The 11,253-nt window shown below is 33.2% G+C and overlaps 1 protein-coding gene across 2 annotated transcripts in view; it reads left to right on the top strand.

The window, feature by feature from the left end:
- The first annotated feature begins 3,302 nt into the window (after window positions 1-3,302).
- The window catches only part of LOC139982387 (uncharacterized), a 150,732-nt gene continuing 142,781 nt past the window's right edge, over window positions 3,303-11,253 (top strand). The window contains exons 1-13 of one of the 2 annotated variants that reach the window (XM_071995173.1): window positions 3,303-3,353; window positions 4,994-5,069; window positions 5,544-5,676; window positions 6,074-6,145; window positions 6,262-6,333; window positions 7,365-7,436; window positions 7,855-7,926; window positions 8,109-8,180; window positions 8,415-8,486; window positions 8,821-8,892; window positions 9,521-9,592; window positions 10,275-10,346; window positions 10,856-10,927. In XM_071995173.1, coding sequence (XP_071851274.1) covers window positions 3,336-3,353; window positions 4,994-5,069; window positions 5,544-5,676; window positions 6,074-6,145; window positions 6,262-6,333; window positions 7,365-7,436; window positions 7,855-7,926; window positions 8,109-8,180; window positions 8,415-8,486; window positions 8,821-8,892; window positions 9,521-9,592; window positions 10,275-10,346; window positions 10,856-10,927 — 947 coding nt within the window. In that variant the 5' untranslated portion in view covers window positions 3,303-3,335. The remainder of the gene's footprint in view (window positions 3,354-4,993; window positions 5,070-5,543; window positions 5,677-6,073; window positions 6,146-6,261; window positions 6,334-7,364; window positions 7,437-7,854; window positions 7,927-8,108; window positions 8,181-8,414; window positions 8,487-8,820; window positions 8,893-9,520; window positions 9,593-10,274; window positions 10,347-10,855; window positions 10,928-11,253) is intronic. The other variant, XM_071995172.1, reaches the window with a different exon arrangement.

Here is an 11,253-nt window from a genome sequence, read left to right as displayed (position 1 = left end):
AAATGTTTCTTTTAATACATCACTGGAGCCTGTTGGATCTGAAACATGAGAGCTTGTGTTTCATATAATATATCAATGTACCGTGTTGGATCTGAAACACGAGAGTGTGTGTTTCATTTTACCGTTGGATCTGAAACATGAGAGCGTGTGTTTCATTTAGTATAACACTGGTACCTGTTGAGTATGCAGCATGAGAGCGTGTGTTTCATCTAGTATAACACTGGTACCTGTTGAGTATGCAGCATGAGAGCGTGTGTTTCATCTAATACATCGCAGGAGCCTGTTGGATCTGAGATATGAGGACGTGTGCTTTACTAATTACATCACTGGTCACTGTTGGATCTGAAACATGAGAGCGTGTTTCATTTAATACATCACCGCACTGTATTTATATTTCGTTTATTATTCGTTGTATCATTGGGATAATGCTGTTAACATAAAAATATTTGTATATACAATAGTCAAACATTGTCGAATTTCACAATAACTGACCTGCAGAGCGTTTGCTTACGATTCAGTTCTGTCTTTTGGAGCATGCTTTTTACGTTACTTGCTGTGAGTTAATATGAATGAAAGTTATAGCAAAGTTTTGCTAATTAAATCGTCACTTCTTTAAACTCTCATTATGTAATTATAATTAATGCAAAGTCATCTTTCTTAACTATTCACTATTAACTAGATCAATATAGTACGAACGTTTACCACTTGATTCCCAATAAATACACCCAGTCAAGAAACAATTTCTTTTCAATGATTCTACTCATCTTTGTGTTAACTTTCTTATAAATGCATGTATAATATTGCCTTCCATCCATGCCTTCCCATCCTTCCTCCGAAGGACACTTATTGAGTCAAAATTATAAATTTTCATACCGTTTAAACGTTCCTAATAAAAGCCACAGGAATATAATTTCGTGTCCCACATACACAGTGGACAAACCTTTAAGAGGGGATTTTTTTTTTTTAAAGACCAGAGCTTCTTAACATCTCAGTTGGTAGTTACTTTGTGAAAAGTCAGAAAACCTAACACTGGCATTAAAGGAAAATAGGTCATAAGAGGACTCTGTGACAATATTAACGTGAATTACAATTTAAGAGAAACTGACATTTGAAAGTAAGACCAAGCCCCCCCCCCCCCGAAACATGTGAAACGATTGAATAAATATGTGGCTTCATGATATACTAGTAGACTGGCTAAAGTCTTGAACTTGTATGTCATTGACAGTAATGACAAAATGAGTACAAAGCAGGTGAAATAAGGACTTCAGAAACTTCAGGAAAAAGTTATTTATACCTTATCATAGAAAAGGCTGGATTTCTTACAATGCTACCGATTTGAAATTTGAGTAAATCATTATCCGTAAGAGGAGATAGTGAGGGGCTTAGTCAAACGTACAGCATATAACTTCTTATAAGCTTAAGCTAACTGACATATAACAGTGCCTGCTTCCTATATTTATATTGCAACGTTTGAAATACACATCTCTTTGTTATAGACCTAACATTACAAGCATACAATGAATAATGCAACGAGACTAGGATAATTATGTTCCATGGCCTGTTTGCGATAAAGACAGTCAATGTTTACATCCTTCACAGCTTTCAAGAAGACAAGAATATACTTTACGAGATCCCACTAAAAATTATGACAATAGTTCGAATGAATTGAATGAGAAAAGTTATACGAGCAATGGAAGTTTGAATGTTACAGAATCGTATCCATTTATCTGATAGACATAAAGTTAAATACATGTTTGGCATATTACATTTATGCACATTAGATACAATCAACCTCTCGTTTCATTTGATTCATTCCCAAACATTTCCATTGTTCATCCATGTCAGTCTGTTAATAAACGTTAGGTATGCAAACACATTTCTGAGACTCACATTTTCATTCCTAACTGTTGTTGTAGTGGTTGGTAATCGACGATTGTAAATCTCGGGACACTATAATGCTGTTGAAAGTGCAATATAATAAAACCACAACAAATTATGGAAGGTATATGGCGTGCTTTCGCTAATCTACCATTAAAACTACAATACTTGACTACGTTGAAGTCATACAGTTTACTTCATAATGACCCCAAACAATGAACTGTATTAGAAAATATTTCATGCTTGCTCGTATCCTTCCTTTCCAATTCCACTTTCAATCTCATCAGAATCGTCATCAGTACGAGATTAAACAGTGTACACAAATTGAATAGATCACGTCACGTGACTATATTCACTATAGCCTTACACTATATAATCTTTGAAAAAAGTGAACTTACAAAAACTGTTTGCAGTCAACAAAGAGTGCGCTAGATAGATTCTTAATAATCCAACATGATCATTATTATGTTAAACCTTTTTTATTGTTGTTGCTGAACTCACGCTTGCACGACTTCAACCGGTTTATGGTTACTTTGGATTAAGACTCTAGTACCTATGTTCAGCATTTAAGCTGCAAATGTGACTACGTAGTGGAGTGTCGTTGTGTCAGTTCTAATTCAATACTTTCATGCAGCAATACACTCTATTAAAGTTACCCAATCTAAAAATACCCGGTAGTATATTCAATTCGCATATTTAATTATAAATATGTATTCGTGTGGGAGATAATGGTGTGAGTGGTGTCATTTTGTCAACGAGAGATGTAAAAGAAACATCAGAAGTTATAAACATATTATCAAATTCTTGATTATACATTTGACTGTATAGTTTAATAAAAAATATGGTGTGACACTGTCCATAATGTGCATGTTTTCCGTCCGATTTATATTTTTAAATCTTTCTCTTTTGCGACAATTTTGAGAACCAACTTGATAAAAGGTAAACAACATAATGTTCATTTCATTGTCGGGAACTCATTTTGCTAGTACAAGGAATTCATCTGAATGAGTCAGCACTGTCCCGTGGTGTATCCCTAGTTGAAAAGTGAGCCGGGCAGGAACATTCCACTGCCAACAGCCTTAGCTATCTGTTCATGCTCCTTCGCCTTTACATATATTTCTTTAGCAATCAAAAGGAAAAGTACGATGAGCTATTAGCTCAATTAACGACATCCCCAGACGTCAAGAGGTGGATAATTAACAATACAATGCACTGCTGTGAGATTTTCAGTTTCAGTCATTTTCAACTGCAATCAACCGTCACGCAGTATAGTTAGTATAGAAGTAGTTTCACCTTCATTCCATTTAAATCCTTTATCGCATGATTCTATTTTTTGTTTCGAAAGACAAGGAACTTTCATGTTGAGGTGGGTGCCAATTGTACAGCATAAATTGCCGCTCAGCCTATCTTGCAGAGAGTCACTATTTGTCCGTAGACACTAAGGTCTTCTGTTGCTGATGGGGTTCACAATTTGCGTAAGTAAAAGTCGTTGTATCTTGAAAATCGTATGGGTGACATACGTCACTCGCTTATGTTATGATTGTAAAGGATTCTAGTGTGCAAATCTGATATTTATTTACTTTTTATATAACAATAACTCTACGAAATTATATTTATACAGGTTACAAGAATCTGATAAGTAACTGATATTGACATAAAACGTGATCGTTAGTAATGACAATTACTTTGAACACCAATTCACATTTATATTCAGGATAAATCAGGATATTAGACCAAAACTTTTGTTAACCCTTAGTAGATCAATTGCAACATCTTAACCTTCCCAGCCATACCATTAACGAAATGTCCCTACAGGGGATTGAATCCTTAGGTAGCCGTCCTGACCTAGTACGAATCAGCAGAGGGAGGCTCTGGATGCAACGCCTTCGTACCATTCAACCTTATGATCATGAGCTGAACATTCAGGAAGGACATGACTAACTTTTCCTCTGTTCCCTACTCCGTCTCCCCTTTCTCCCCCCCCCCCTTTCACTCATCTTCTCACAGCTCTCTTCCCCTCCTTTTTTTCTCCACACCTTTCTGTCTTTGTCCCTCTCCAGTTTATTCCCTACCCTTTTCCTTTAATTCTCCCTTTGTCCCTCCACAGTTTATTTCCTTCCTCTCCTCTTCCCCTCTTGCTTTCTTCTCACCATCCGTTGTCCACTTATAATCCCCTTTCATCCATCTCATTGTGTTCACCGTGCTCATTAACCTGTCTGTATTCTGTGCATGTTTTTGTCCCCTCTGTTACTGTAACTTGTCATTTAGCCTCTGAAGAAGATCCTGCTAGGATCGAAACGTCAGGCCAACTTACTTTTTCACATTCTATTACACAGGCTCTCTAGTGGATAAGCAGTTTGCTAACCGTTTTATTTTATTTAGATCAATTGCTAACAGAAGTAAGTTATTTGCAGGGTCAATTTGCTGTACAAGGTAAACTTTCGTGGTTAGAGTGTGTAAAGCGCGCATGTTATTGTTTGTTTCTTTCTTTCTTTTGCAATATGTTATTCATGCTAAACTAACCTTGATGGAATAAACATGGCAAACACATGACCTAAAGTGTGTTTTGTAATATGAATATTTGTCAATGCACAAAGATTATATTTATTCCCTATTTTTTTTTTGGGGGGGGGGGGTTAGATTCGTAAACTGTATGTAGTACGCCATGCAATCGTCTTACTGTGCTATTCAGTCTGTAATTGATGGCAATGGAACCTGTAAGAAACGGATGTCAATTGTAATATTGATGACCTTATTTTATAATTACCATTTCAAGCCTGGCTATAAATATTTTCCAACGTGTTCTCTGATATGATTTGCAGCATGATATTATGTCATATTTCCAATTCAATGATTGAAAAGATATGCTCTGCTGATATTCTAACTTTAATTTATTGTTAAATTTTTCATAGAGAACAAATGACTCTCATTGTCTAGTTCTTTTGTAAAATTAATTAATTTTCTTCGAATGATATAATTTAACGTTTCTCTGTCTCCAATATGCTTCTTCTAAAAGCGTTTATTTTATTTTACATTATTTGGTCATACGAGAAAAAAAAAGATGATTTTTAAATAGCGCAGGGAGTTTACGTTGTTACGATACTTTCATTTTCAGAGTGAAGCTTCAAGGAGGCTGATCATAGCGGTTTCCTTTTTACTTCTTCACAGCGAAATACTCAAAAGCTATGAAGGTATTTTATATGCTAAGAAGTATAATATTAACCTTTATAAAGTGTCAAGTGTAATTTTATTTTATCATTTTATACAGGCTATGTCTACAAAGAAACGAAGTAAAGACCTAAGTTAAACTTTTATGACATACACTTTCTATATATTCGTGAGATGTTCTCTTGTTCTAATTTTTATGATTGTTTCATAAGAAAAAAAAACTTTGCTGATTGCCTATGTCAAAAAACGAATCAGCAATTCAGCAAATTAAAGGGACACAACAAATCTATCACCCCTCTAGACATTGCCTTAGATCTTTCTTGTAAGGTTATTATGGCATAAAAACACTAATTTAACACAACGTCAGAAGTCCTCAGTGTCCGGTGTATATTAAAAACCCCTATCATTTTCAGTTCAGAACAAGGGTTATTATTATTAGCAAGCAACGTCTGGTATCATTCAACCTGTTCTTTCACATGTCATAATTATGTCCATAGTTCGTGGAGCGATTCTATGTGGAGGCGATGCGAAATGTACTTGTCGCAAAACTAACAAGTACTATGAAATGGACTGTAGTAATAAAAGCCTGGGTAACTTTCCGACGAATATACCGTCAAACGTTACTAAGATGTAAGTTTTGAAGAAACAGTGTGCGTACGGCATTTCATATTTCATGCGAGGAAAGTTATTGTCCCAAAACGACCCAGAGAAGGTCACGGACTATTATTGGAAACGACAGATTGTTTTGACAGCCAATTGACCAGCAGTGTTAAATTGATGATAACAAAAGTGATTCCACGTGAACAATTCATTACCAATTTCAACCATTAAAAACATAACAATATAACAACATGATAAAACAACATAACAACGTTATACCTTATTTGCAATTATAATCACTTTCTTCTACCTCATTGTATTTTGCAGTGAAATGTGTTATAGACAACACAATATGTATGCCTACTTTGTTATAGCTATGCTTTTTAGTTTTGTTTCATATTGTTGCTATTATTTTTATTTATTTCAGAAACTTTACAGTGAATAATTTGAAGTTTATTCCTAAAGATGCTTTCATGAACCAGTTGAATTTAAAAGACTTGTAAGTAGTAAACATATAAACTTTATGATATCGTCGTAAGCAAACATAAGTGAAAACATTAACAATCAATGTCTCCTACATTAGACGTCATACCGATAGTAATGTTTTCTCTTTAGATTTTTACAGAGAAATATGATTGAGATTATATCCGACGGTGCCTTTAATTTCAACTCAAAAATGAAAGTAATGTGAGTAACTGAGACATGATTAAAATCCATTACATTTTCAATTTGTAAGTCATGATAATATATAATAAAATAATCCTGCGAACCTCTCTGCAACTGGAATTGTTTATTAGTTTACATTGTACAAAATGATTTAGGTTGTTGATCTAAATTTATTTAAAAACTATGATGAAGACTTTTTAAAGAAAATTTATGACGTCAAAAGCTCCTAGGACCATCTATAACTACATTTGACCAGAAAACATATCATTTCCGATAGCTCACCCACAGCATATTGTCTATATATACAACTATACTTATCTCATCATAATAAGAACTAGTTTTGTGTGAATGTGATATTAATCTAACTACAGTCTGTACTGTAACATACCTGTACATACCAATTGAGATCGCAAGAATTGTTCCAAGTGATATGTTTGTATTATTAATGAGCTGAATGACTTAATATTTCGTGCGCCAAAAGTATACTATCTTATACATTGATTGGTAAGATGCTCTACAGCGAGCTGTAATATAAAATGTTATTTTTGTTAATACAACATAATATTACTTGATATAAATGCATGAGGAATTATTCTCGAAAATTCTTCATATAAGCTGCTTATTTCTTCTCATTGTCACCGTAAGTTTGGTAAAGTCAATGAAACAACATGAACTAGTTATCCTTCCATGTTAGTCGTGAAAAATGTATAAGAATGTAGTCGCAAAATATTTCGATTCTTTAAATTTTGGCAACAACACATTTAATGTAAAGTTTTGATTTCATTTTGAGTGAAACATTGTACCTAATTCCACGATTCCACAAGAACAGTTTTTTTTTTTATATACCTAAAGTTTCCTTAATTGGTTAAACGTTACACCAGGAGTCTGCTAGAAGTAAAGCTAAGTGGCGCAATTTGATCCTTTTGGGTATTTAGGTTGAAATTAGACTTTTAGATTGAACGTTAAATTTAACAGTGAAATGCGTTTCTTGTGTTAGTTACTTATTAAGTTTTGGAGATCTTTCACCAGTATTTTGTTTCTATATCTTACAGAGACATGACGAATAATACACTGAGTCATCTACCTGGGAAGATATTTTGGAAGACAACAAACTTGGCAACACTGTTCGTTCACTGCTTCTGCAACTGTTGCATAACATGACTAAACCAAAATAGTCAGAAAGCACTTCTTAACTTTTTTTTTAAATTCAAATGTATTGTAGAAGCGACAGACAGCATATCTGGGACTTTTCTGTACTTTAAAATTTAATAAATTAAGTAATACTTTTGTAGATTTATACATGTAATATGACTATAATTATAATCCATATGGTTACACATGAAGTATCTCGATATTACAAACGCAACAAATAAAAAACAAATAGGCTATATTATGAGTTGATTTCTGACAAACTTTGTTAATGAATTTTTGCTTTCATGGCTGAAGTTTTTTTTTTCATATTTCGTATACACTTCGATTAACAATATTCGTTCAATGTAAAAATGTAAAGTTTTTTGTTTGATTATCTATCTCCCTGTACAGGAAATTGTCAGAAAACGAGTTAAACTTTCTACCGGATGAACTACTACATAAAACCCCGAATCTGAAGGAATTGTTAGTAATATAACTTAAAATAACCCAAGGATGCAGCATTTGTATATTAAAACCTTAATGAGCTATGCACCCGATAATTTATATTGACGAGTATCTATATTATTATTTCATATCCTACTTTTATGTTAAGAAATATAATTTCTTAAACAACTAATTATTTCAACGTTCCTTTTGTTTTACAGACAGTTATCGCGAAACAAACTACAGGATCTTTCTGAAAATATTTTCATGAATCTGAAGCATCTTGTAACAATGTAAGTTACAAAATAATACCTTCATCTTACAAATCCATACGTCAATGTGAATGTAAAGAGGGGTTTACTAAAAATAATAAAATAAAATAAAGTAGTTTGTTTTTACTGCCAATATGGGTAGTGTATATTGTCGAGAAAACAAACCAATATAACGAATATTTCTGATTTCGCACTTCGATTGTTCTTTTACCCTTTCTATCCCTATTTATCCCGTTTTTTTATTCATTTTTTCAGTATCCTTTCGAGAAACTTTATTCATACTCTACCGCCCAAGATATTTTCCTCGTTATCATCTGTTGAGACACTGTAAGTAGCTTTTATTTCGAATGCGTTTAACTTATTTAGTAGAGAGAAAGTCGACACTATATTTGTAATAATAATAATAATAATAATAATAACAATAATTGATTTTCTCGGCAGTGTTAGATTGCAGTTAATTGAATGCATGAATGTGATTATAAATGTTGATTGTATTACAAAACAGTTTACGTCTAAACAAATATGGTAACACTATAGATTCTAAAACAAACAAAATCAAAAGTGACATAACGATTACAGGAATAAGTTGAATGTTTGAATATTATTTTCAAATACACCTACATTTTCTAATACTTATTTTTTTTTCTTTATCTAAACTCAGGAAAATTTCTCGGAATCAAATTAGCAGTTGTGATGAAAACACTTTCTCTTCAAACAAAATTTTGGCCGACGTGTACGTTAACTTCCTAAAATAACAATGCATTCATTGATGATTGTTTCCTTGCATATGTTACAAATATATATTGTTTTACTATTATTATTATATATAATTTTTTTTTGGGTGGAAAATGTATACAATAGTAACGTATCTCTAAGAACTTTTTTTTATGACAAAACAACTATATAAGAAAAAATAAAGACCGAGAAAAATTCATTCAGAGCTATAACTTTGCGGCTTATAATTTCCTTTTCTACAGTCAAGTATGTGTAAATTGAGACTGATTGAGTAAAGTTTTATTACCTAAATTCTGCATTTTATAAGTATCATAACCTGGTTGTTAACACATTAAAGTTGTTAACACATTGGTAATTTGTTCGTCTTACATGTGACGGTTCAGTCATATTCTTGTTCCTGAGTGATCTATTCAACAAGAAAAGGAATGTTCCTGAAAAGTACTTTCCTCCTTAAACTAAAGCGTTTAGAAACTAAATATTATTAGGTGTTCGTGTGTTTGAAGATTTTGTTTCAGTCAATTAAGGTCTGCTAATAGTTTTAGCTGACAACATTTTCGAATTTAAAATAAAAGAGCAAATTGTTACTTTAATTTGTTGGGGATGCAACGTTTTGCTTTATCCCACAGAGACATTTCTCACAACTACATTAGCAAGCTTCCGGATAGAATCTTCCACCAAAATGCAAAGTTGGTTACTCTGTAAGTATCCCATGTAAAATTTGATAAAATATTCAGTTGATTACAACACCGTACGGAACCACTCGCTTTCCCATTTATTGTCTAATTTCTTATCGATCCTCTTACTTTTAACAGGGCACCAGTTTAAAATCGCACCTTGTTTAGTATGCGTTAGATCATACTACATCATTACTAGATACAGAGAGGCAAAGAAACTACCTCCTCTCGAGTAAAATACACTTTGTGTGGTCTTGTATAGTTCATTTATAATATTGTATTACAATACCTCGAACGACTAAGTTTGTTAAAAGTTACATATTTTGCAAATTGTCATAACTGAACTGTTAAGTGACCTCATAATATTATGAATTCAACAATTACAACAAATCAAACAACAAATTCAACATTGTAACAGTATGAAATATTTCAGTATTTTAAGTCATGCGCTAGGAGAATAACAATTATTAATTTTGTGACTTCTTCATTGATCCGACCAAAAATGTTTTTTTTTTTCTCGAATCCTTCTACACTTTAATGATCATTTTCCTTGAACCTTTGAGCCAATGAATTAAAAAATCAACATACAAGAACTTCTGAAGCAGTGGATTAATAGATCAACCTATACAAGGGGTATACAAATTTGTTTGTCCCTTCCTTGACATTGATCATAAATAACATTTAACGTTGCTTGCTTTCCCAACAGAGATATTTCGTTCAATGGTTTAACATACCTGCCCAAAAACTTAATAACGAAATGTACTAACCTACGGAACTTGTAAGTATTAAATCTAATAGTATCATGCACAAGAGTAGCGTGTACAATATTTCAGGGATGCGACGGGGGGGGGGGTGGGTCCAAATGTCTTCAAGTGGTATAGATAGTGACATGACACTGTAAGGTTAGAAAAGGTTTGACCTGCAATGGAGTAGTCTGGTGTGCATTAAAACTACAAATGATGTCTGTAAGTTTGATATCTAAAAGAATGGTTGTTCTCATAAATACTTTCGGGTTTTTCGTGTATGGGGAAAGAGACGGGGAACACCCATCCGTTTCTATCCAAAGGTACGGAGGGCTGGTCTGTCCTTCCGGACTGAAATTAAATGAATTCCGACTGAACGGTTTTATCCCCCGACTGATAATGGAAGTACGGGGACCCGGAGACCCTACCTCTCACCCCTTTTTACAAATAATTCATGCTCGAACGAAAATCTTTTGCTGTGATATTAATATTGAGGAACATCTCATTAAAAATTAACTTAATTTCAATATCGTTTCGCGTCTAGCCATATTGCAGAAAATCAGCTGTCTTCAATTCCTGAAGGTTTCTTCCGGGCTTCACCAAATATATCGCTTTTGTACGTATCAGGCCTATTTATGTTACTACCGACATCTGAGTGTTCTTTAATGTACATTGTTTAAATTGTAACTATTGATATTTTAACAAGTGAAATAAAGAAAAACGATAACGTTTCTCGGAAACAAGGTATATCCATCAAGATTTATTTTTCATTGAATTCTGAATTATTTACTGAAGGAGCCAACATATCTTTTGCTGACAATTTATAAACAGAAATATAAAATGTCCTAAACGTAGTACTTCTGATAACTTCATCTCCAACTGTTATTTTTCCTCATTCTGTATCATTGTGGTAACTAGCTATAGCTTTCCACACATTCTACC

Source organism: Apostichopus japonicus, chromosome 16 (assembly GCF_037975245.1).
Source record: "Apostichopus japonicus isolate 1M-3 chromosome 16, ASM3797524v1, whole genome shotgun sequence".
Lineage (NCBI taxonomy): Eukaryota > Metazoa > Echinodermata > Holothuroidea > Aspidochirotida > Stichopodidae > Apostichopus > Apostichopus japonicus.
Note: the sequence above shows the minus strand (reverse complement) of the source record. Positions and strands in the feature narration are given on the sequence as shown.